Source organism: Candoia aspera, chromosome 1, assembly GCF_035149785.1.
Source record: "Candoia aspera isolate rCanAsp1 chromosome 1, rCanAsp1.hap2, whole genome shotgun sequence".
Classification (NCBI taxonomy): Eukaryota; Metazoa; Chordata; class Lepidosauria; order Squamata; family Boidae; genus Candoia; species Candoia aspera.
The window spans coordinates 111,526,788-111,554,713 of NC_086153.1; the positions used below are offsets into that span (position 1 = coordinate 111,526,788).

The following is a 27,926-nucleotide window of genomic DNA, read 5'->3' on the forward strand; positions in this document are numbered from 1 at the left end:
GAAAGAATTTGTTTTTACAGATTAAATGTTGGCAAATATTTGGGATAATCACAAGGGATGGATATGCATTTTCAAACTTTTCAAGTCAACATTGCTAAATGCTCTGATTTCTTCTATTAAAAGAATCTCCTCTTTTGTGTTCTCTGTGAAAAACAGAAGCTTCTCATATTTGCTGTTCTTTGCTACTCAGCACCAAAAGACTTGGAGAATATAAAAAAGAGCAACCACTAGCCTGCGTTTGTGTGTTTGTTTTGGTGTTCGTTGATCAAAGACTAAGACCATTGCAATCAGTTCCAAAGAGGAGCTTTGGACTTAGATCTTACATGGCACATCACAGACATCCAAAATTCAGAGGAGTTTTCAGAAGCAAATTTTTATGTGGCACATACTGTTGCTGATGACATTATTTTTATTATTATTCCAAATAAAACAGCTAGAACAGCTCTTCCAATCCTGGTCAATGTGAACAGCTGCATTATTATTAGGAGTTACCATATTATTTTTCCTTTTTTCTAAAAGCATTTTCAATCATTATCACATACAATTTTCACAACTGACCTGGAAGAACAATTAAATTGAGAGACTGATTGTCCCAAATAAGACTCATGGCTATGTGGGGAATTGAACTTGTATCTCCTGAGCCCAACCTTATTCATGATAATATACATATAACATCACAGATTAATGGTAATATACAGGTAACATTACTTCAGTCTTATGCAATTGCTTCTTTTGCATAAAGTCAGTCTAAGAATCCTTGAAAGTAGAGCTTTTAAGTTTTGCCCCACGTGGTGGTAGTGATGATGATGATGTTTCATATTAGAATGTAACCTTGTCCACTGAACACTAAAAATGGTATTTCTGAATTCCAAACCCCAGAAGCTATCAGCCTGTTACAACAGAATTCTTGCCACTGTAATACCAATCACTCGTTCAGCTTAAAATTATACACTGTGATACCCTGCTATCCAGCTGATGAAGCTGCACACCAAAAAATGTCATGCCGAGTTGGTGAGATGCATATAGCTGATCAGATAACCTACTTTTCAATCAGCAATACGACTTTTGGAAACATAATGATATGATAACAGTATAGAAACTCTTTGAAAAAGATCAACTTTTTCTTTCTCTCTTTAGCATTCTCATACCCAATAATATATTTTAATCAGTTACTTGAAACATGACACTGTAATCTGCCTTTTCACATCACATTTTGACACATATTTCTGATATATATTTGTTTTTTTAAAGGACATTAAAAACTAATTTATTTCAGCAATAATATGCTGAAATGAAGCAAAGTTTCAGCAACAAAGATGACCAGGAGACTAGAAACTAAGCCCAATAAAAAGACATTGAAGGAATTGGTTGTTTGGCTTTGAAAAAAGATGAGTAAGGGGGGACATGATAACCCTCTTCAAAGATCTGAAAGGATATCACACAGAAGACAGTCAAGGCATGTTCTCTTTCATACCAGAGCATAGAATACAGAATCATGGATTTACAGTAAATTTGTTCATTTGTTTATTTATTTCAATGATTTATATAACCACCCAACTAATGAACAGCAACTCTGGGTGCTGACATAGGTTTAAAAGCATAAAAATAAATTAACAAATGACAAAAAACAAAACACACAATACAATAAAAGTACAGCACGAGTGAGGCCAAGCCACGCATATATATCAACCTCAAAACCATTACCAGATGGGCTCATTGAACGCTGAGTCAATGAGTCCATTGGTCCAATGGATTTGTACAAAGGCCATCCTGGCCACAACTGCAATCTGCTCTTCAAGCAGGTTATAAGAATCCAATTAAGACCCCAGTTGTGCACCTTTCATGTCAGGGAATTCCACCCTATTCAGAACTAGAGACAGAACGTTTCAAAAATGGAGGAGGGACCCCAAAATCCATAGCTACTTGGTCTTGCTACGGTAAGCCAAAGCTTGTTCTTCCCCATCCGTACTCCGACAGCTCTTGGACACTGAGAAAAAACCTTGACAGTATCATTCAGTCCAAGACAGAGATATATAACTGAATATCATCAGCATATTAATGATACCTAACCCTGTGCTGGCAGATAATTTTACCCAGCAGCTTCATGTGAATGTTAAATAGAAGCAGAGAGAGTGTAGAGCCCTGAAGAACCCCACAAAGCAGGGGTCTAGGCTAGATTTCCTCTCCCCACCAATTGGAACCAGCTCCAGAGGAAAGAGAACCACTGCAACACCATGCCTTCCACTCCCAATACTCAGAGCTGGTCCAGAAGGATACCATGATTGATGATATTGAAGGCTGCTGAGAGTTCAAGAAGGGCTAGGACGTATGCACTGTCACCATCCTGGTCCTGCCACAAGTCATCTACAAGTATAATCAATACCGTCCCAGTATTGTATCTCATACTGAATTCCAACTGAAAAGGGTCCAGATACTCTGTTTCTTCCATAGCCCTCTGGAGATGCAAACTGACCACCTTCTTAGTTTAAAATTATCCAGTACTGTTGGATGCAGGGATGGTTTTTCGAGGAGACAAACCATCAGTCTTTTAGGAGCTGGAGGAACCACTCCATCCCTCAAGAAAACATTCACCACCATCTGAATCCAGCTACACATCATCTCCTGGGAGACTTTAATCAACCAGGAGGGATAATGAGTCCAATACACAGGTGGCTACATTTCAGTCACAAGGACCCTATTCACTTCTTCAGGACCACCAAGTTTTAACTCTTCCAGGTAACCATGCTAGACCATGCCATAGGTAACTCCAAGGATTTGCACAGCTGGAGTCTAACTCAGAGTGGAACTGAGTAATTTCATCCAAAAAATGCCTAGAATAGTCTTCACAGCAGCCCCACAGTTGTTCTTCTGGTCTTTTCTTCTCCAAGAGAGACCAGATCACCTTAAACAAGGCCATCAGCTAGCTATTTGCTGTGGAAAAATAGTTGTTTTGCCACTCATTGCCAAGGTAGTTCTTAACAAAGGCTCTTACCCGTGCTTGATCAGGTTTGCTCTTCATTTTCCCCCCAATAATAGTCTAGGCATTTCTTCTGCTTCTTCATCTCTCAGAGTTTGTGAGAAAAAGAGCTCTTCAGGATTCATGGAAAGAGAGAATCTGGAGAGGCATGATTCAGTCCAAGGCTGCTGCCTCCCTGTCATTCCAGACAGTGACTAAGGCCTCAGAGGAAACATTCACCAGACCTTCAAGGAGCAACCTCCACTGAAACGTGGGGTCCTGAAGTGCACCAATCAAATAAGTTCTTCTCTGCAGGAGGAGGGGCTGCAGAGACCTCCAGAGTTACCAAAGTAATTTGATCATGACAATAGACTGATGGTAATATCCCCCATCTCCAGATCATGTTGCCACTGTCCCAAGACAAAAGAGGTTTAACATGTGACTACTGCTGTGAGCCAGGCCCACAATAACCTGGGTCAGGCTCATGGTTGTCATGAACTCTTGAGCCATCTCTGACCCCATGCCTAGGGAAGGAAGATTAAAGTCCCCAGAACCATCAGCCTGCCAAAATCCACCACAAACTCAGCCACTGCATTGAGGAGCTTGGGTAGGGAAGCAGCTCACAGCAGGGAGACTAGTATAGTAGCGGCAATCCCATCTGATCCTAGAGGTCAACCTCATCAGCAGAGTCTCACAACTGGTTATTTATGGGATTTCAAGGACAGGTCATGGCTGGTGCTGCCCTTGAAAGCCAAATGGGCACATTTCTGAGGGGAACCTTCATTCCCCCTTCCCAGATCCAGCCTCTCATCCATTATTAGATCATGGATGAGAGAGGTTTTATTGCAGGCAAACCTGGCATTCAGTAGCAGCAGCCAAAAGCCTCAGACTCTGAGGTCCAATGACTAGGCATTACAGCTGGTTGGAACATGGAATTGGTATAACACACTGAGACCTCCTACCCCAAGAGTGGGCCATCCTTATATCCCACCATATCTCCCCCTGCCTATCACCACCATGTTACTGCCTGCCTCTTCCCTCCAATACATTAGCTCTCCCAATCCCTATCTTCCTCTTAAACAAAGGGCCCCAACTCACTCTTTGATGCCACAAACATCCAACTAGTTGATTAACCAGGTTTTGGGGATGCTTTTGCCCCAGCACTAAGCATCCCTATTCCTGAACACCCAATCTACCCCACTCCTTGCTACCCATACACAATAACCACACCACCTTCTACCCACCCTTTCTCTCCTCAAGGTAGCTGGAGCACTCAACTACACTCAGAAAGCCCTACCTGCTGGGAGAACTGGAGGAAACACTATCATTCTGTATGTCTCTCACTAGGGGGGAACAAACATCTATACCCCAAACACCACCATTCCTCAACACAATCCACCAATGCCCACTTTCAGCATGGATCACAGGTCCTATTCTTATCTTCAATCAGTTTTTTGGAACAGAAAAATGGAAAACCTTGGTGCCCCTACAAATAGAACAGGCAACAAATGCTCCAGTGCCTCTGAGTTCTGCTGTAGCTTTTAAGAGATAAGATAGCTACTGCCAATGTGGTGGGCCTCATGGCAGCACAAAACACAAATAAATCCTCTAGCCAGTAAATTGGCCCACTCATGCTCCCGTTACTCAAAACTGTCACTGGGTGCCCACACCCTCCAAAACTCTAAGGGCAGGTAACCCTGGAATTGCCATCACCACCACCACCACAAGTAGAAATGGAAAAGCTACTGCAACCAAACTTGCCACCACCCCCTGAAGAACACAGCCAGTTCCATTGCTGTTGTCAGTACACTACTGACAAATGTTCATCAGCTGAGCGGCAGTGCCTCCAGCCCAGCACTGCATTCCACCGAACAGCTGATCAGGAGTGATTTAGCTGCAGTCACTCCACTGCTGGCTCACCACCCAGTCTGGACAGCCAAGCAGCCCAACCCTGGCCAGGACTGAACCCTACCATGAGACAGGTCTTACCAGTCATCCAAGAGACTTCTCTCACAGTTGAGTTCCACATTTGCCATGAACTACTGCCACGCTAACTTCTCTGAAGACCCTCTGATTCTCACTCAGGACTTCCTCACATTCACAAACCAACTCCAACTTGCTTTTTATCACAACTCCTAAGTTATAAGAAGTCAGATTCTGACAATGTAACAAAAAAACCTTCCTAGTAGTAAGAGCAATTTGACTGTGGAACCAATTACCCAGAAAGATGATGGGCTCACTTATATTGGATGTGTTCAAGGGAAGGCTAAAAAGCCATCTGTTTGGACTGCTTAAATCTGGATCTCAGCATTGATAAGGGTTATATTCAATGGCTTGAATGGCTCCTTCCGCTCTATGAATGTATTTACTTGTGATAGTTCTTTTAAACAGCTTTGCTATTTGTTCTGTATGCTGCAATGAATGCCCAAAGTTTGGTAGATACTACTATTCACAAATGAAAGTTCAGACTGTTAACCAGAATGGTTCTTATCCTTACCCGTGTTGCCCATTTCCTGGGGACCAAGGACATTCACAAAAGAAGTGCAATCTCCTACAAATGTTAAATAATTGTACAGTACAATTACATTATTTAAGTGGCATGGGTTGCAACCAGGGAAAACTATCTGAATCAGCCAAGATCCAGTATGAATTTGAAATCTGAAGGTCTGCTTTGATTCAGACTGATTCAAGATTCAAGTTTCTATTTGATAAAAGAATGTTAAGTTATATTGAGGAAACATCAAAATGCCAGGAGATACTTCTTTTTTAGGCATAATTGGATGAAAATAGCAAGGATGGTAAACCTTTCAGAGGAAATTCATCCTTCAGTTTCAGCTGGATATGTTCAAAGGTAACACCACAATACATTTTTGGAATATTCCCCCTGTACCTCTTATAAGACAGAAATAGCAAGGATGACAAAAAGACAGCATACCGGCCTCTAAATTGACACATTAGTATCAGACAGTCCATCACACAGCACCCCCGCCCCCTGCCCCAAGCTTTGTCCACATTCACAACAATGTCTGAGATTCTACAAAGTCAAAATGTCATCATTTCCCCATCATTCCTGATTTTTTTTCTGAAAAGATTAAAAGGTACTTGATTTGATGCCTTGAATTGATTCAAACTGTTGATTCAAAAGGGTGATTTGATAAAATATATTTTGAATCAAATTTGAAACTTTGCCCAGATCTTATGATCATATATTCCAAAAACTCAGTCTGCAATCCAGTCATAGCTGTTCCTTGCAACTGCACAATTTACTGTATCCATTCAGGTAACTTGTTTTACAGATTCCCAAGCACACTCCATTGTTCCCTTAATCTTCTTCACTGAATCACCTCAACATTCTGCAGTGCCCTCTTTCTCCAACTAAATAAGCAGCCAGCATTCCCATCCCTGTTACATTATACTGCCCTTCTTTTAGGTAGGACTGTGATGCCATAGAATGCTTCAGGAGGCAGCAATTTTACCCCATCTGGTTCTCAAATCTTGCACTATAGCACCAACCTCCCAACTCACTCTTAAGTCTGACAAGTAAACAGGCCCACTGGTAATCATCAGTCACAGTCACTACTGAAAACAGGCTTATTGCACTTTTCAACACCCATACTAGCAGGCAGCATACGAATTCTAGTAATAAACAAACTTGAGCTATGCTTATCTAGCTTATAATCAAAACAGAGCATGCAACTAAAAGGCAGTATTTCAATACTGAAATTGTTCCCCTTATATTTTCATGGCACAATCCAACCATATCTACTGAACATAACAAATTCCAAACAGGGATGTTAGACCCCCTGCTTAAATCATGTCCCATTTGCTCATTTACCTATGATACAAATTAATATTTATTCACTGTGCAAAGATTACACAGTAACTAAAACTGACAATGAGTATACCATAATTATTAAACTATATTATTATTGATTAGACTTTGCATACTACCAACTACCAAAAAGTCTCAGAGGTTACAGTAAAACAATAAAACCATTAATGAAAATATCAGATACACTTTTCAATGCTCATGTAACAACTTTCTGGAAATACTATTGAATTCATTGAACCTTATTTTTGAGTAAACATGCATAAGAACAGCTTAGTGAGGGATTTAACAATGAAGATACATTGAGAAATAATTTCACCATATTAGACTGGCAATATGAATTAATTACCAAAATGTTTTTCAGAGTGCTTTCCCTGCTTCATAATGCTGTATGTGTTTCATACATTTACATGACATGCAGGTCCAAGTACGTATCCCCCATACAGACAGACAGACAGACAGAGATCTATAGAACTGAAACAGGGGTTCACCACACAAGACAGGACCCAAGGTGCAGACCGTGCAGAAAGGCCTCAGAGACATCCCGACAGATAGTGTCAGGGTATAAGATGCAGGCAGGAACAGTATACACTGAACAGCACAACCAAGTAGCTGGCATTGTGCACAGTGTATAGGCTAGAGCTTTCCAAGTCTAGATGGGATATTCCACAAAAGGTCATGGAGAATAACAGGGCTAAGATCCTGTGGGACTTCCAGATCCAGACAGAAAGGCAAGTACTGGCCAATCAACCAGACATCATGGTAGTAGACAAGGACAGAAGACAGTGGTGGTGATAGATGTAGCAGTGCCACGTGACAGCAACATCAGGAAAGAGGAGTATGAGAAGCTGGAGAAGTACCAGGGCCTGAAGCAGGAACAAGAGAGGATGTGGAAAGTGACGGCCAAAGTGGTCCCAGTGGTGGTATGGGGCACTTGGGGCTGTGACTGCCAAGCTGGGAGAGTGGCTCCAACAGATCCCAGGAGCAACATCAGAGCTCTCTGTCCAGAAAAGTGCAGTGCTAGGAACAGCTAAGATACTGGGCAGAACCCTCAAACTCCCAGGCCTCTGGTTGAGGACCCGAGGCTGAGGAAGACACATACCACCCACAGGAGGGAGAGGGGATTTTTTTAAACACATACATATATACATAGAGCAACAGTGATGTAGAACACCACATAGGATAACAACAAATCAACTTTCTCTTTCAGAATTATTTCATATTTCACACTTGTTTTTCCTTTATTTGTTTTAAAAAATCACTGCATATGCCACAGAAAAGGATGCGCATCAATAACAGGCTGATAAATGAAAGTTAATCACAACCAAGCACACAACTGAGTACAATATACCTCTGTTCCTGTGTGCTGTGCTATAAAAAGGAAAGAAAAACACAAGGAGAACTATGGGGAGAGACTGTACTTCTTTATGACCTTATTTGAAAGATAAACTCCTTGGGGAAATACAATTTATTCAGATTATCAAGATCCTGCTGTGCAAATCTACAATCTGGGAGCACACTACAGAGATCAAAAAATATTTACTTTATTCTGTTGGGTATAAAAGCTTCTAATGAATGCATAATTAAGACAGAAAAAGTGTATACAGCTTTAGAATTCCATTGCTGAGCCAAGCCATTAATATCCAAGGCATCATACCCAGTTGTTACTCCACCTGCTTTATTTTTGGATTAGAGAACAGTTGTAAGTCAAGGTATTACTGCTCCATTTTCAATACACATATATACACATGTAATTCAATGGACAATTTACTAAAATTATGTGGAAATCATACATAAAAATATCTATAAAGGTTTTCCTTTCTCTGTCCCAAATACATACACACATAGTTGAAGACAGAGAATATAGCATTTTTAGATTTACTAAACGCAAAATATAATAAAAATAAATTTAAGAAACCTACTGTATGCTGAATTCACAAATGCAATTTATCTGGGGTTTTTTTTTTTTTAGATTTCACAGAAATGCTTCAGAGAATCAGTCAGTCCTAGTAAAAATAGGAATTGCAACATTATAGCTATAACAACTCTTCAAAGTCTTAAATGCCATTTTACCTCTGTGAATAGAATTGCTTTACAGGACGCAATTCAGTATAAAGCTCTGTGGGCAGAACCCACAGCCACAAAAAGGAATTAGGCCAAATGTTAAGTGTCTTCTGCCATCTTCCATTCACTACTACTGGTATTTGGGGAAATGTTCTAGAAGATTTAAGTCTTAAAGACAATGGCAAATATCATGGTATTATTATCCCGTAGGTGCAGTTAAGGGTTCAAATGCATCCCGTGGGTTCCCATATTCCCTTTCCTGATTTCTCTTCTTCACTTTGTCTTTGCTTCTCTTTTCCATATTAGGCCTGCTATCACTTCAATGCTAACCATACTTTGTTTTAACTTAGGCATGCCCAAGTGCTTCTAACCTTGGTCCCCCTTGTTTCCCTCAATGCCTGAACAGTGCTAGAAAAAGGAAGCTTTATCTTTTAACCACGATTAAGAGACTGAAAAATCATAGGACTTGCTGGTTCATTTCCATCCCACTTAAAGTATCATCTTTCATGCTTAGATATACACTCACCACAAAAAATTGACGTGCAACTAATTATTGACACATACAGTTCCCGCCTACTTCAAATATCCTGTGAACACTTCTCCAATGGGAGAATTGAGGAGACGGAAGTGTGCCGATGTTGTATGGACAGAGCTTAAAAGTTAGTTCCTTATGCCCAACCTTGACCCAAAGCCTTCCTTTCTCCTCACCAGCTTAACTTTTGCTTCTCTTTGTTTCCTAAAGAGCCAATTAAGTCTAAATAGGGTTTTGTTTTTTTAATGGAGGCAACCTTTTGGATTTTTTATTCTCTATTAAGATATACAGTATTGTTATAGAATACATCATTGGCTCACCCAATAAATTACTCTTTTTCTAAAAGCAAAACAGATTATTCTCTCTATTTTTGATTGCTGAAAAGGGTAATCAATCAAAACTCAGCAAAGATCTGGCAGACCTCTGAAGATGAACTTAATCTTTTCCCATCTTAACCTCTCTTCATAGCTTTTGAATGGGAAACAGGATTTTAAAAATGAAGGCTACTCATTCTTCAGAGGCGTCTCTTAACGTAGATAAAAACCAATTTAAAAAAGAATTTGTTCATGTGGGCGGATAGGCCTAGGGAAGCTGATATAAATTTTCCTCCATTTCTTCTGAAGAGCTTAAAGAGAGACACGTATCTGGTATTCATATTTCTCTTCTCTTGCATTACAGCAGTAAGTCTCCTCTTTCAGGTCACGTCTCCCACATAAAAGTGCTAAACTAATGCCGTTTAATGACAAATTAATGTCCATGAATAAAAAATACACCTCTAATAGCATAGAGTAATTTGCCATTACAATATCATCATTGGACATGCCCCTGGTTTAATACGATGTATTTAATTCATAACTTAATGAGTGATATATAAAAAGAGAGAGATGAACCCTGCAATTACATTTATGTGAGTCTGTCACCTTATTTGTAAAACCTTAGAGTCATTTACATTCAAATTAGAACAAATGAGTGATTTCACAAAGTGCAATGATAAATGACCATTGCTGCACAAGACAGGGCTGTATTTCCTGTGAAACCGTTAACAGTTCCCCATTATTTGTTAAAAATTACAATGCATATTGCCCAGTGTTGTGTGAATAATGACTTTTTTACTGATTAGGTCACAAGACTAATACGGAGCAAAATAAATAATTTCTTTTCATTTTTCCCCTTTCCAATGCCTTAATTTATTCAGACTAATGGACTCATACTGCCATCTACTGTTCACTGGTAATAACTATGGGAATGTCTCTAAAAAGAACAATTCTCAGGTATTTACAATCCATTTTGGATTTCTTTATAATCCGATGCTCACTTCAGAAAGCAACTTCTCTTAGTTGAAATGTGAAGGCAATTATAAGATACCTCTTCTTAATTATATATATTAGCCAGTTCTCTTTGTCAAAGAAACATAAATTAAGGCACAGATTGCAGAAAATATGTACTGCTCAATATCATTCAGTACAGATCTCATCATACCAGAAACAAGGAGTGTTCAAATACAAGTTAACTTGATGCATCAAATTGCCATCACAGCTCAAATATCCATGAGTTGCACTATCCAATGACTCCCTTCTCCTGTTTGACTTTTCTTTTTAAGGAAGAGAATTGCTTGCCCAGTGAAATCTGTTGGTTAAAGTAACTGCCTCAAGGCAAAGCCTACCTACATACAACCGTAAATTAGGACTTTTCATCTGGTGGAATTTCACATTACACTGTTAGAGGTTTCTTATAGGTTGGCTGGTTTTAATTAAATTATTTTTTAAAACTGAATTCAAGCAGACTTACTTATTCTTGTAAGCAATTCTAAAAACTCTGTCACATGGAGCAAATACTGGGAGTAAATAGAAAGATGAACCATAAGATCCAAATTTTGTGCAAAAGGCTGGCCACTCTGTGAAAGCCATTGGAATGGTTCGGCTTCGACTACATCCTGAGTGTCAGGACACCGCATGTACTTCCTAGACAGTGAGAGGCCGAAAACAGTACTGTTGTTTGCAAGGTAGTCTCAGCTAGAGATCCTAGCCTGCAAAAAGAGTGGCAGCTTGACTAGGGTTAACCAGGGCTTTGGTGAATCTTGTGGCATATTGGATAAAAATGCGAAAACTAACCAGTTCATTCACTTTTAGCAGTGAATGCTGCACTTCCATGGGTATAACTAAGACTGGTAACTTTACATCTTCTTGGTCTTACAAAAAAAATTATGTGAAAGCCACAATTGACCAAAGCCATCATGGGCAGACCATTGGAAGACCTGAAAACCAGTTTGGGGACAGATCATCCTGAAGAAAATCTATCTATGTGGTCATTAAAAAGTGATACTGATTTGATGGTACATGATTATCATCCTCCTCCTAATGCGCAGTGAAGCAATTAGCTATGGGCCCATCCACTAATGACTAAGGCATATGGAAGATTGTGACTTGCATGAAAAGAGAAAAGAGCATGAATTAATGGATAAAAGAAAACAGACAAGCAAAATAGATATGTTGTATTTTTGTTAAATTAAAAGAAAGGCGAATCATACCATAGGTATGAATTAAGGTAATTTGATTTTGTGAAGTAGAATTTATGACTACATGCAGGGAAGTAAGGTATAGCATAAATTATGAATGAAAAGGCTATGTAATATATGCTAGAAAGTATATATTGGTATCATCCAGACTGTTGTTGATGAAAGCGAGAAATCTTAGATTGGTGGTAACTTGTTGTGTTCTAGTGAATGGTGAAAATGGAAGAACAGAGAATGAGTTTGGTCAAAAAATGTGCAACGTCCTGAATAAATGTGAGCCGAATTTAAAAAAAAAAGTACCTGGGCCATTTGGAGACTAAGAATGAATGAGAATGAGGATAGATGAGTATGTGCTGAGAAAATTATGTTTCAGAACATAGTTTAAGAATACCTCTATTTTAGGCATATGTATGGAAAAGGAATGAACCAAAAAGCATGATTGATTTGTTTGTTTATGATGAAAACTGATAAATTAGTGAATGATAAAAGGTTAATGAGAAGTTCCGAATGTGGGACAAATCATCTGATAGCTTCAAGAATAAATCTTGGGGCAAAAGTAGACATGAAAGAAAATGCAACTTTTAAAAGAAACTACAGTTTAAAAATGTAGGAAGAATTAGTATGAATCCTGCATGAAAAAAATATTACAAGACATATTAATCTCCCAACAGAATTAATGGAAAGTGGATATTATATATTGTGCATGGAAAAAGAAAAGGTAATTGTAAAGAATGCTGTCAAAGAGAGCAAGGAATGGTTAAGATTAATAGAAGCTGAGAACACGCGGAGTGATTTTGATGGAAATAATACATTGTTTGTAACTAGGTGAAGAACAAGGAGCTTCCAGTAGAGTGTATGTAATTAAACATAAAAAGGATTAAATTATTTGGGACAAAACTGAAATGCAGAAATGCTAGAAAAATATCGAAGAGTGGAATTGAAATGAATGCTCTGTATTTGTGTTAATGAGCAAGAAGAAATGGATGAAAAAGAAGTCATATATTTTATTTCTATTTTTATTTTTAATTTAATTTATTTGATTTAGGCACTACCCAACTTTAGCCCAACTTTAGGAGGCTCACAGTATATGAACAAGAGAAAAAATGTACACTCTACATCGGGGTTTCTCAACCAGGGTTCCTTGGAACCCTAGGGTTTCACGAGAGGTCACTAGGAGTTCCCTGGGAGATCACAATTTATTTAAAAATTATTTCAAATTCAGGCAACTTCACATTAAAGAGGTAAGTTTCATTCTTTATTTTAGTTTAAGAACTAAACTTTATATATGTTAACGCATATATACAGGCCTACACATGAAATGGATATCATAATTTTGTAACTTCTGGCCTATATTTGAGCCAGAATGTGCAGGGGTTCCCCAAGGCCTGAAAAATATTTCAAGGGTTCCTCCAGGATCAAAAGGTTGAGAAAGATTGCTCTACATAAAAAACAATAAGCAAGATGGCAAATCTTGCCAACAACAGACTTATATCACACACCCAATGACAGCCACCCTAGCCCAGAATCAGGTCTTTAAGATCCTCCAGAATTCCATGAGGGTGGGAGCCATGTGGATCTCAGAGGGAACCTCATTCGAAGGGGCAGGTGACATCAGAAAGAAGTTACCCTTCCTGCATCCCAATAGATGACACTGTTTGGTCAAAAGAACTTGGAGCACACCAACTAGCCAGGCAGACACCACAGGAAATAAGTGGTCCCTCAAATAACAAGGCCCTATGCCACGTAGGGCTTTATAGTCACAACCAGCACCTCCAATCACACTCAGAAGCAACTGGCAACAAGTACAGCTCATGAAACCAGGGTGTCACATGGGCATATCAAGGCATACCATCACTGCCTGCACTGCTATATCCTGTATCAGTTGAAGCTTCTGGATGGTCTTCAAGTTTCACCCCATGTAGAGTGTATTTCAGTAATCAAGCTGTGAGGTGACAAGGGCATGAGTGACTGCCTGGAGGGCCCCACAATGCAAGAAAGGGTACAACTGGTGCACCAGATGAAATAGTGCAAATACCATCCTGGCCACAGCTGCCACCTGCTCATTGAGCAGGAGCTGTGAGTCCAGGAAGACCTCCAGACTGTGCACCATTGTTTAATGAAGAAGTGCAACCACATCCAATGTTAGACAAGGAAAATACCCAGATCTAGGTGGCTCTAACATCCACAGCCCGGTAGGATTGACTAGGAGATGGTTCCTCCCATCCAGATCTGCACAGCTTCCAGGCACTGGAACAAGAGTTCAACAGCCTAACTTGGCCAGCCCAGGGTCAAAAGATATGAATGACCTCACCCAGGAGTTTCATGTAAATGTTGAATAGAAAGGGAGAGAGTGTTGAGCCCTGTGGCTACACGCAAAGGATGGGCCTAGGGAGTGACATCTCCTCCCCCAACCAACATCAACTGGAACTGGCCACAAAGATAGGAAGAGGACCACTGTAAAACAGTGTCCCCTTTTCCCAAACCTCAAAGCCAGTGCAGAAGGATACTGTCATGAGTGCCGTTGAGCTGAAGACATCAGCGCAATGGCACACATGATAATAACAAGGAAACAGGGGAAGGGGCTCAAGATAAGCAGCCATCAACTCACAAAGACGAAAGAACAAGATACAATGGCTAAACGGATCACGAGGCACACCCAAGCTGTTAGCGCTAGCGCAACGGAGATCGCCCAGCTGACAGCAATCACCGGAGGAATAGGGAAACCGATGATGGGTGATCCCGGAGCGCCAGCGGGGCCTCGCAACCCCTCACCTACCGGCAAGACAGCATGTTGGACAAAGGGGGGGTGACGTAACCTCAAGTGAGGGGGCGCTGACCGGCGCGGGGTATTTAAACCCCGCACCGGCGCGCTCCTGTCACTCTCAGCTTTTTTCTACCGCTTCTGTATCTACACTACGAATAAACCAGAGCCTGCTTCAACGGAATCAGTGTCTGCGTGTTACTCGGAGGTAGGCAGCGCATGACATAAAGCTGAGAGTCACAAACTCAGCCTCGCCGAGCCCCACCGGACGACAACGAGCCGCGGGAGGAGTAGACGGCGAGAAGACCAGGAACGATGAGGCCGGCGCGACGCGGACAAGGGGGGCGAGCCGCACGGCAAGAAGCAGAGGAGGACCGATCGAGGCCAGAGGCACCGCGGACTCCCGGAGCCATGGACGCCCACCCGGCCCAACCCGAGCCTCAGCTCCAACCCCAAGGGGAGATGGCGACGGAGGCAACCCAGCTGCGGGAGGGAGCAACATACCTCCCGAGACCAGCGGAGAACCCCGCGCCCCACATCGCACCCCAGCCACGGGCGTGGAGCGGCAGCCTAACGGCGGTAAGCACGGGGGAGGACGAAGAAGCAACCCAGCCGACGGCGGAGGAAGCGGGCCAACGGTCGGGAGTGCCTGAACCCCACCGGCGACCCACCCCCGCCGACACACCGATGGAACCGGCCCCAGCAGCGGCGCAGATCGCGGACGGGGACGCACAAGCTAGACTCGCGGCCATGGAGACCCAACTGAAGGAACTCCGGACCATGCTTCAGTCGATGTCCCCCGCGCCGCCCAACAACGTCCCCGCACAGGTCCACGCCCCGAGCGAGGCGCCGAACTCCCACGGGCCAGAGGACGGTCAACAAACGGCACAGGCGGACGACGCCACAGGCCGGGAAGCGAGAGGAAGGGGCTCACAAAACGCCTGGGCCCCAAAGGACTTCCCCATCTTCTTTGATGGGAACCCCGCAAAACTGTCGTTCTTCATCACGAACGCCAGGGAGTTCATGGGGAGGCACGGACACTCCTATGACTCCGAAGCGGACAAGATCGCAGCCGTGGCGATCAAACTACAAGACCGGGCGGCGGACTGGTACGTCCAACTGTACGAGTCCAGCTCCCCTGCCCTCGCCAACTTCCACGCCTTCATCAACGAGATGAAGAGCTACTTTGAGGACCCACTAGCCAAAGTGAGGGCGAAAAGCGCACTCCAAAGACTTAAACAGGGCGCACGCACTGTCCCGGACTACGCCCTCGAGTTCAAAGCCCTCGCAGGGAAGGTCAACGACTGGTCCGAGACCACCCTGCTGGAAATGTTCAAAAGGGGGCTCAACCGCGACGTACTCCAATGGGCCCTCTACCGCGACGACCCAGAGACTCTACACGGGTGGATCCACCTCGCGGGGAAAGCAGAACACGCGCACCGCACCTTCCTCATGGCAATGACGGAAGACACGACCAACACCTGCCGGTCCCACATACCCAAGGAAGAAATTTAATCGCGGGCCCTGCGGGAGGTGTGGAAAACTGGGGCACAAGACGGCAGATTGCTTCGCCAACCGACCGCCGGCCAGTGTGCCTAAACCCGCCCCGAAAACTAGCCTCAAACCACCTAACCCGCCGCTGCCCCCTCACCGCCGAATGACCGGAGCCACAGCGACACCAGAGGAGGGCTGGGACGCCTACTGGGGGGGAGAGGACGCCGTAGACCCAGACCAGCCGGCGGGAAAAGCTCCCCGCCTGCCCTGAAACGCGTTGCGAGGCAGGCGGTGGGACAGCAGCGCGGACCACCTCGACGGAACGGCGAAAGCTCCGTTATAATGGCGGCAATCAAACTGTCTGCTGGCAACGGAGCCACCACGGCCGCGGCACTAGTGGACTCGGGGTGCTCGAAAAACCTCATCCACCCCAACCTAGTCACCAAACTCGACCTCCGCTGCTCCCCCCTCCCCACGCCGCTGGCATTCCACCAGCTGGACGGCTCAACAGCGGGAGGGAAACCAGCCACGATGCAGACCGAGCCGGTCACCCTGCAAATGGGCACTCACACCGAACGCACATCGTTCGTTGTCACCCACATCGGACAACCCATTGCAGTCTTGGGGATGCCATGGCTCGTGACGAACAACCCGCGCATCGACTGGGAGACCCGCACCTTCATATTTGGCGACGGCGAGTACCGGGCGCCAGTTCCGGCGGGCAGAACCAACCCCACTGTGGGACGAGCAGAGGCGGCTACACAGGACAACGCAGCTACCACAGCAGACCTACCGGAACAATACGCTGACTTCTCCGAGGTCTTCAGAGAGGCAGAAGCTGACCAACTACCCCCCCACCGCAAGACGGACTGTCGGATTGACCTGCTGCCCGACGTCCCCTTACCTAGACCGAAGATCTACTCGATGACCCCGAAGGAGATGGCAACCCTCCGGGAGTTCATCGATAAAAACCTAGAGAGGGGATTCATAGAGCCAGCATGCTCACCGGTCAGAGCCCCCGTCTTATTCCGGGAGAAGAAAGACGGCACCCTATGGCTCTGCACCGACTACCGGGGCCTAAACGCGGCTTCCCTGTCCAACAAATACCCCTTACCCCTGGTAAAAGATATGCTCGCCCACCTGTCCACGGGCAAGGTCTTCTCCAAGCTGGACCTTGCGAGGCATACTACCGCATCCGAATCAGGGAGGGGGACGAATGGAAGACTGTGTTCAACTGCCCCCTAGGCGCCTTCCAGTACAAAGTGCTGCCGTTCGGACTCGCGGGGGCCCCGGGGGTGTTTATGCAGCTCATCAATGAGGTCCTGCATGAACACCTGTTCAAAGGGGTCCTCGTCTACATAGACGACGTCCTTATCTACACTAAAACGCACGAGGAACATGTGACCCTAGTCAGACAAGTCCTCGATAAGCTCAGAAGGGCGCAGCTCTATGCCAAACCCGCAAAGTGCGAATTCCATAAAGCGCGCCTAGACTACCTGGGGTACCGAATCTCCGGAGACGGCATAGAAATGGACCCCGCAAAAGTCGAGGCGGTGCTGAACTGGGAATGCCCCCGCAACAGACGCCAACTCCAGAGCTTCCTCGGCTTCGCGAATTTTTACAGATCATTCGCCCGGGGGTTCGCGGAGATAGCCCTCCCCCTAACGGACCTCCTCAAAACCAAAGGGGTGGGGGACACCCGACGCGCCAAGAACCCGGGCACAGTATTGAATTGGACTCCCGCGTGCCAGACCGCATTCAATAAGTTGAAAGCGCTGTTCACCACAGAGCCAATCCTCGCGCACCCGGACCCAGAACGGCCGTTCGTGGTCCAAGCCGACGCCTCAGACTTCTCCCTGGGGGCCATCCTACTCCAAAAGGACCCCACGGGACTCCTGAAACCATGCGCCTACCTGTCGAGGAAATTCTCCGAGACAGAAAGGCGATGGCACGTCTGGGAGAGTACTCAAAACTACTGAGAGATCAAGAAGTACAAGGATGGACCTCAATCCTGATCTGCCACAGGTCATCTACAAGTTTGACCAAGCCCGTCTCTGTACTGAATCTTGGCCTAAAAACCAACTGAAATGGGTCTAGATAATCTGTCTCCTCCAGTGTTTTCATCAGTCTGATTACCTTCTCAAGGGAGGATTGGAGACAGAACAATAGTTGTCTAAAATCATTGGGTCCAAGAACGGTCTCTTGAGGAGGTACATTACAGCCTCCTTTAAGGCTGGTGGCATTACCCCTCCCTTAAGAAGGCAGACACCACAGCATATCAAAGGCTATTCACCTTGAAGGCTCAATCTTATCTCCAGATTGGGAGTCAGTAAAAGTAATACAGTGTGCATGAGAACAATGGTGGGAATGAATTTGTTTTTAGATTTTTTTTATCCTGCCTTTATGATCTTTACAAATAACTCAAGGCAGGGAACGTACCTCATACTCCTTCCTCCTCCTATTTTCCCCAAAACAACAAACCTGTGAGGTGACTTGGGCTGAGAGAGAGAGTGACTGGCCCAAGGTCACCCAGCCGGCTTTCATGTCTAAAGCGGGACTAGAACTCACAGACTCCTGGTTTCTAGCCTGGTGCCTTAACCACTAGACCAAACTGGCTCTACTGAATCTTTAAAGAAATCCCCTAGATATAAACATAGATGGCAACTTAACAAGAACTTTATTAAAGAGCTTCAGATGTTTAACTATCTTGGAATTATTTTCCATGCTAGAGGCAGTTGGACAACCCAAATTCAATTTTCCAAAAAGATGGTAAAAAGGAGTGCAAGCCACCATTTTAAGTTTTGTTCATATGAAAGGAGGAAATTATATACCAAGTGGACTGAAAGTGTTGGAAGTCAAAGTTAAAGTTGGAAGCACAGCTATCTTAAGGATTTCAAATATATGCCTATAAGAGCAAGAAATCGTTGGAAGTTGTTCAGTTGGGTTTTCAAAGGGATGTATTCCTGGTTCCACAATGCATCCCAAACTCAGTCCTTTCAGCTGAGACAGGAATAGCATCCGTTGAAACTCAAGCACACGTAGCATATGTTAGCTATTCACTTAAATTAATTTTAAATTAATTTTATAAGAAGAGTTTTTACACTGGTCCACTGTAATGGTTCTTCTTTCTGCTCTTTTACAGGACAAATCTTGCAACATTCCTAAAGAATAGCATTGCTGTCCATGTGGTGAGGTGAAAATCAAAACTGTAGATCATGCAGTGTTGCACAGCCTCTTTTATAGAGAAATCCAGGATACAGTACGTGTGTGTCTATGTATGCAGGTATGTAAGCAGGTATGTATGTATGTTTCTCCCATCACAACTCAATATTTAGGCAGGATTGACAATTACTCTCTTAATCTCCCACAAACTGATCAGGAGGTAGAAATTTCAGGTAATGCAGCCAGCTTCTGTATACTGTTACGATGGAATGTAAACAACTGCTTCAAATGACTTAGGTACAAATATTATTTTATATGTGTTCTGATATATTATTTTAGTCACGTTTCAATTTTGATGTACCTATGTTATTATTTTAAGTTACTCTGATTTACAACCATAACAAACTAAATTAAACAAGCTCATTTCTCATCACACCAGAAGTATTATCATTGGTTTTGAAAAGTAGAATCCCAATCATTGTTGTAATGGTATTTTAGTAATTCTTTGCTGGAAGACCCTCAATTTGTTGAACCACAAAAAAAGATATAGTGGGTTTTTTCCACCTTTTTTCTCAAACAAATAGAGAGGGCAGATTGGGATAAGCATACATTTATGACAAGATAATAGCCTATACCTCCTGGAGGAAAAAGATGTGTGCACTGCAGCATAGAATATTAGAACTGGAATTAAAAGAAGCACTGAAAGTATATTCTACAAATCAAACTCAGAATGCATCTAATGTTTTAGATTCCTTAAGTTACAGTCAGATCAATTATATGCATTAGAAATGGAATATTTCATGAAACCAATGAAACAAAGGTATTGAAACTGGAAGTTATTGGTCTCTCACCTAAAACATCTGAGAAAAGGTAACACAATGTCGATTAAAGGGATTCAACTGGATAATTCATAGAAATTATAATGAAATTAATTTTTAAGTTTTAGAAAGTTTTATATTTCTGCAAATGGAGTTATAGGGAATGAGCAGACATATGTTTTTTAAAATGCAATACATCTTCCAAAAACCTCAACTGTATAGTCAGAGAATTTAGTTGCATCTATAACATTACTAAGAATCTATGATTCTATTGACATATCAACATCTAGAACGGCCCCTGTGCCAGATGGAGAATCTAGAGAGTGGAATAAAAATGAAGTCAACATACTTTTGGAGATACATTAGGTATTTTATGGGGCAGTGGGGGGAGGCCCAGTCATCTTATTATTATGAAGCTTCTATAACTGAAATTTTGAAAGCTGATAAGGACCCTATCCACTGCACATTATTGCCTGCTATCTCTTTTAAATGTTGTTGCTAAGATTTTAACAGATGCATTGTAAGAAGATTAGAGACATTTATTTAACCACAATAACGATCCTGCATAATCTGGTTTTATAAATGACATCACGCCCCACATAAAACTAAACTTATAGTTTACATACTAGCTTTGTATGTTAGTAAACATGAAGCAGCACTTTTAGCTTTGCTGGATACAGAAAAAGTGTTACTGCAAATTATGGTTTTAGTTCAAGTAATGCAGAAGTTTAGATTTCCTATAGAAATTATTTCATAGATAACAGTTTATTATTCTAATCCCTCTGCTCAAGAATATTTATGTATGTATGATCCAGATGAAAGAGGATATTAAGACGTGATTGAAACTACCTCTGTGGAAAAGAATTAAGGTCAGGAAAATGAATTTGCATCAAGATTTATATGCCTTTTTAGTTGGCTTCAGTTAAATATTTTAAACAGATTAACAAATTAATGGTTCAATTTTAAGGAAAAAACAAATTTTAAGGAAAAAACAGGATTTCTCTATTAAAGTTACTACTTTCATATGATAATGATGGTTCTAATTTTCTTCATTTTAAGACTATTACTGGGCATATTTGTTAACCTTAATTATGTAATGGAGTGAAAATGATATTAATTATGTACCAATGTGGGTTTAAGAGCTCTTATTTTTAGCAAGCATATAGGTTGAAAAACAAAATTATATTTAACAGAAAGAAATGCAAAGATCTTCACTCAGGAAACAGAAATTAAATGCACAGATATACCATTGGGGATACCTGGCTTGGCAATTGTACTTGTGAAAAAGATCTTGGAAAAGCAATTGATTATTAACTGATCATAAGTCAACAAAGTATTGTGGATGTAAAATACACAAATGCAATTTTAGGCCGAATTTTAAAAAGTATAGTTTCCAAACAGAAGTAATGATCCTGCTTTCTTTTTCAGTAGTCAGATTCCATATTAAGTATTTTGTCCAGCTGTTACCACCAATCTTTAAGAAGGATTTAAGCAAAGTAGAACAATGTGGATGATTAGAATATTTGAAAATAAATCCTATGGAGGGAAATTAAAAGAGCTGGGAACGTTCAGCCTTGAGAACAGAACTGGTGGTGGTGGTAGATGAATTATGATAACCCATCTTTAAATGCATAAAATGATGTCACAAAGAACAAAATATGTTCTGTGTCGACTAAGAAGTCAAGACATAGAACAGTTTTATGAAACCTATTCCAGCTGAATATTAAGAAAAAAAATCCAAACATTAAGAGCAGTTCAATAGTGGAAAAAATTCCCAGAGAGGCTATTCTTCCATTTATTGTGAATCATTTAATTTGGATCCCTGCATGGAGCAGGAAATTGTACTAAAAATACTAATAATGAAATTCTTAAAAAATGGATTAGTTAAGGCTGAATGCATAACCACCACTGTAACTTAATAAAAAGAATTTAATTGTGAAAGCTTTTCATTTCAAGTCATAGGGCTAATGAAAGTTGGTATTTATTGTAAGCAATACTTTTATTAAGAATAACCAAATTATTAAATTTCACGTTGTTCTTTCAGCCTCTTTCTTTAACCTATCAAGACAGATTTGAATTTTATTGCTGTCTTCTAGGGTATTAGCTATTTTACCCAATTTTGTGCCATGTCCAGATTTGGCAAGCATTTCCTCCAGCCATTCATATAAGTAATTAAAAAAAAAAGGCTGAAGAGTACAGGCCCAGGACTAAACGTTGTGGAATCTTATCTGATGTTTGACTTAGTCTGATAAGGTAGCTTGGATGAGCAGTTTTTGAGCACCATTCTTGAGGCAGCTTTCTCTTAATGTCATACTACTCAGCCCATACGTAATCAGGTTGCCAATCACAACTTTGTCAAATGGCTTACTGAGATAAAGATATATTGTGTCTACAGCATACTCATAATCTATTAAAGAAGTTTAATCTGGCAAGATTTGTTTTTGACAATCCATGCTAATTACCACATTGATCTATACTTACTTTGAAAACCATCTTTATAACATTTGACCTGGGCCTGGAAAAATAAAGAAAAACATCCATTCTATTATCCTTACCTGGACAAGATAGTGTGAACATAAACTAAGCATCTCCAGCAGCTGGAGATGGCTTCCTGCAGCAAGCACATCCTGAATCACTCCTGGCTCCAGAAGAACCTTTAAGCAAATATTAAAACAAAACAAAATCAAACCTTTAAGATTCCTGTCTGTAAAAGTGTTCTGGAAAACATGCAAAGTGACTTTTCTTTTTTAATTTTTATTAAGAATTTTGATTACAATAGTAAAAACTAATACAAACTAAATTTAAACAAAAAGAATAAAAGAATAAAAAGTGCAGGAAAAAAAGAAAAAGAAAGAGAAAGAGAGAAAGCGAGAAAGCGAGAAGGAAGGGAGGGAGGGAGGGAGGGAGATAAAGAAAAAGAAAATAAATATATAAAGAAATGATTTCCAACTTTCATCAGAAGTATAAACAAGTTTAGTAATTCTTCACCCCTTAAAATGTTACTAACAAATATCTTTTCATCCCATATCCCATCCCTTATCTACAAGTAAATCCATAAAAGATCAACTTTTCAATCCTGGTATCAGCAAAAAGTCCATAAAGGGTTGCGAGAACATTGCAAAAAAGAAAGAACAAAAGAAAGAAAGAAAAAAGTCTCATTTTAACCTTGATCAAATAAACCAACTTTATATTCTTCCTTTTATTTCTAACAGTCTTGATCTTTAATTCAATCAAATACTGTCATAGGATTTGATTTCTCTTCAATTCTTCTTTATCCCGTCGCACAGATTTCTTCAAGGCTTTAACAAGCCTCTTTTGTAGATCCAATAAGAAAACATTTTCCTGGTCACTCTTGGTTTATCATTTTTATTTCCCTTTTAATTTTTAGAACTTCAGCCAGTTTATTTTGTACATATATCCAGTAAAGCATCCTTTTCCAAATCATTCTCTTGGCCTGTCATTTGTAGTTCCACATTCTGTACTTTCTTTGTCTTGTCAGGTAAAATTTGTTCCATACACATCATTCCTTCATTAATATCTTTTGGACATAGTCTATCCATAGAAGCAGATATCATTACTGACACTGTTGATATTGTAGTTATTAATTTCTGGCTGCATTCTTAAAAGATGTTTAATGTTTTGTGTCATTTTGTAAGTCCCAGTATTAACAGACATCAAGAACAGACGTGTATTCTTTTTTCCTTCTGCTTAGAATTGTTAGTCCCCTCTAGTGTTCAGTTGCTAAAATCATAAAGTAACTTATCTTTGTTATTGCTTACAATAGCCAAGATAGCCAAAGTAAGTCTGTGTTTCCACGAGAAGCTATTTTTTTATAGTTAATTCCAAAATCTTACAGTAAAAGTCAATATTCCAAATTCACCTGGACCCTTAATCCATTTTTAATTTTCTTAGATCAAAATCTTATTTAGCTTTTCTCTGTTTATTTCAAATTATTTAAGTTCTTAATCTTATAATTTTTCTTTTATTCAGAGTCGAAAATAAACCTCTCCTGATGACTCTTCAAACTTGTCATTCTGAAGGTCTCTAATAGCTTTAAGATGGTTAAACAGGCAATTTCCAAAAGTGATTAGAAAGTAAGGTTTGCGGACTTCATGTCTTTTAAAAGGCTCTGCCACAGTTGCCAGCAAGATGGCTAATCTCTTCACCTCCCAGCACTCAAACCTGCAGAAAACTGCTGTCCTGTGGTCTCCCCAAGAGGCGCATCTGTCCAGAGCACATGTGGGAGATCTCCCATCCTCTTCTTATCCAGAGAAGTTCCAAGGAACCAATCTAGTCACCAGTTCCTTGGTCTTTGCCACAGTCATCTTCAGTTCACCATACCTGCCCCCGGAACTAAACAAAATGACGCTTCTTGATGTCATTTTTTACAAAGCTGTGGATGCACAATTTCAAATGTCCCAACTGTGTTTGAAGGCTTTTGCAAACAAGATGCTTAGCTAGTTATAAAGTACTGGTTACAAGAATGTTTCTCTTTGCAACAAAAGGGAAAGGGAAGCACAACATCCATACATATTTCTAGAGACACAAAGGTAGTTGTCTAAGCTAAGGCACTCATAGGAACACAGAGGTCTGCACTAAACCAAATCAGACCATATAATTCACTGTTACACTAGCTGGAACTGTCTGTCAATGTTTCAGACAGATCTTTCGCCAAGACCAGTACAATACTGCAACATAAGGAAGAGGAAGTTCAAGGCAGCAAATGCAGTAAAAGTATAGAGAAACCCTTCTCCAAACAGAAATACACTAATTGACAGATGGGAGAGGAAGCATACATAGGAAAATATAGCAAAGCATCCTATATTGAAACTATGTAAAATATAAATTTATGAAGTATATAAAAAAAATAGCAGTAGGTATTTGGTGAGATCATTCTATCCTACATAACTCTAAGTGGTCCCAAATCCAGATAAAAGTGATCTTCACATAAAAACCATAAGTTTAAGAGACATTGCTGCCCCAAAGCAGAGCAGGAAATGTCAGTACCAACTTAAGGTGCACACAGCCTAGAGAAACTATTTTGATAGCCAAGGCAGAGAATTCAAAAGGTAAAAAAACAAAACAAAACTGCAAGCATTTATGTGCGAAAGGAGGAGGAGGAGTTGGAGGAGGAGGAGGAGGATCACATTGGTTTGCCATGTCATGATATCTAAATACAGCCTCATTTTGCCTAATGATAGGGCAAAAGCCCCAAAAGAATATGCAATATTACTGCAGTGTCCTCTCAGCTTGGTTTTATTTTGATATTATTATTTTGAAAAAGAAAGGCTAATAGTGTGAAAAAAAGGCTTCAGATTTCTTTTTAATCTATTCAGTTTTGTCTGATACTCAGAGACTGCCTGGATAAGTCCCTGCAGTTTTCTTGGCAAGGTTTTTCAGAAGAGGTTTGCCGTTGCCTCCTTCCTAGGGCTGAGAGAAAGTGACTGGCCCAAGGTCACCCAGCTGGCTTTGTGCCTAAGGTGGGACTAGAATTCACGGTCTCCCAGTTTCTAGCCTGATGCCTTAACCACTACACCAAACTGGTTCTCTTTTCATAGGTTTTCTCTCTCTTTTCCCCCTCTTTTCATAGGTTCTGGTTATTAATGGTGGTCAATATAATATGGAGATGTGTCTTTCCATACATATTCATGGCTTGATCTCTCAGATCTATGTGCAAAAACAAAGATAGTGCTACAGTTTCCCACAACCGTGAGTCCACATGGAACGTGGCAGTATTTAAAAAAAAATAAAAAGCTTTTTTAAAATTAAATACATTCTATCTTTTAACTATAAAGACAATACAATCCATCTAATTATGGCACTGGACTGCTTGGTGAGACAATCAAACCTAGCAGAAAGGCACTGTTTTATGTCAAGAGCTATATATACATACAAACAACAGCTTTTAAAAGCAGAGGAATTTTTTGAAAACTCCATGAACATCCAAGGAATAAATTCAAGTGTGGCTTGTAGAGATCTGAAGAAAAGAAAGGCTTCACATTACACATTTTGGTGTGAAGCGAGTATCACATGCTGTGCGAACCTCTTTGGGACAGCGTTCCAAAGGGGAAACACAATTAAGAAAGTTGTTTTCATAAACTTACCACAACCTATCTAACTTAAGAATTTGTCTCTAATAATAATTTCAGTGCATAGCTACATGTCTTTAGGAAAGGATAGCCATTTGGTGATTGAATCAAGAAACAGACTTTAAATAGTAACTATAAGCCCTCTGGATTGTGCTAAAAAGGAGTCCAGCAATGTTACACAAAATATGCCACTAAACAAGGTTTCTGAGGCTTATCAAGCAGGTTCCACGCAATATAGTAATCCAGAGTTTATTAGGTATGGCTAATTCATTATCTCAGTTAAGAGCAATTGTAGCCACTGCACTAGCTTTAACTAGTGGAAAGTTCTACATGCCATAAGGATCTTTGGACCATCAGGGACAAGGTTAGGGCAATCAGAATTCCTAAATAATTTTAAGGTTAACATCAGGACAAGAAAAGATTTCTGTCTGAAACCCTATAGTGTGACTGCCATTTGAGCTGGACAGATTCACTTGGGTATACAGTATAGTGGCTTTCTACATTCCCAACTATCTCCTGAAAACTACTAGCTGCATACTTCTGAAATAAAACTGGAAACCCAGGTTGACCAAAAGGGATTAAATAAAGTTAACTGAACAACAAAAAAATAACAGAGTGATGACTGAAATACTACACATGCCTTTGCAATATATTAGCTACTTAGTACTAAATATGAAAACTGCATTTCAATACAATTCTTTTTCAATAGAGTAATTTTTCTATAAAGAGTGATTTTCCTATGAAGTTGCCTAAATTATTTATGGATTCTCATGAATCCAGCCTTTGACGAACAGGAAGAATTAAGCTTCACCAGGTACATTTAATGTCCCATTTTTAATACTAAATCCCTGCAACACCCAATGTTTTCACTAGAGGTCTCAAGATACCCACTTTTTCCAGAAAATAAATTTTTTACTTCCATACTATCAGAAATATATAAGCAAGTAAGTAAAAGAATGATACAGGGATCAAACTGTGAAGTATATCTTTAAGTGAGTAAGCTTAATTAAATATTTCACATGCAGCACAATGCAGTACAGGATGCTAGATGCCTATCGGTAAGACACAGGAGGATCAGTTTACCATGAATAGTCAAGTGTGCACTGCATCTTAACAATAAAATTTGAATTGAAACCACAAATATTTTTAGTAGAAATAATTCCAGAGAGTATAAACAAGAAGTATCATAATCTACTAGGGTATAAACTGACAGGAGTAAGAACCAATTTGGCACAACATTGGAAAAGTGAAACCTTGCCAACTATAAAAGAAGACTCAAATCAGAATATGTTGCAATAGTGAAACAGACTGTACATATTAATAATAGAACATTAACTAAATTCAAGCAGGAATGGCTCCCTTACACTTCAAGGGCAGGTTTAGACATTTGGAATACTATATGGTTTTTAAGAAAAAAAAGTCAAGAGATCAATGAAAAAATATGAGACAAAACAATTTACATAAATATAAGCAAAAATCTCAAAAATTTCAAGAAAAGAGCCAATACTTAAGCAGTGATTAAAAAAATAATAAAGGAGGGATTAATGTTTTACTTTTTTATTTTGTTTCAGTATTTAACTTTTCTGCATCTACACTATTTTTGGCTATCAGCCTGAAGAATGTAAAGTGTTTATAATAATGTTTCATATTTTTTTAAAAAAACATGCACTGGATCACATCACAGTTGTGCAAAACATGGCATGCTTCCT

General features: G+C 40.7%; 1 protein-coding gene across 3 annotated transcripts in view; it reads right to left on the bottom strand.

Moving 5' to 3' along the window:
• The window catches only part of KLHL32 (kelch like family member 32), a 103,932-nt gene that overhangs the window by 40,076 nt on the left and 35,930 nt on the right, over positions 1-27,926 (bottom strand). For all 3 annotated transcript variants that reach the window (XM_063311885.1, XM_063311911.1, XM_063311902.1), the window contains exon 5: positions 22,684-22,782. In XM_063311885.1, coding sequence (XP_063167955.1) covers positions 22,684-22,782 — 99 coding nt within the window. The remainder of the gene's footprint in view (positions 1-22,683; positions 22,783-27,926) is intronic.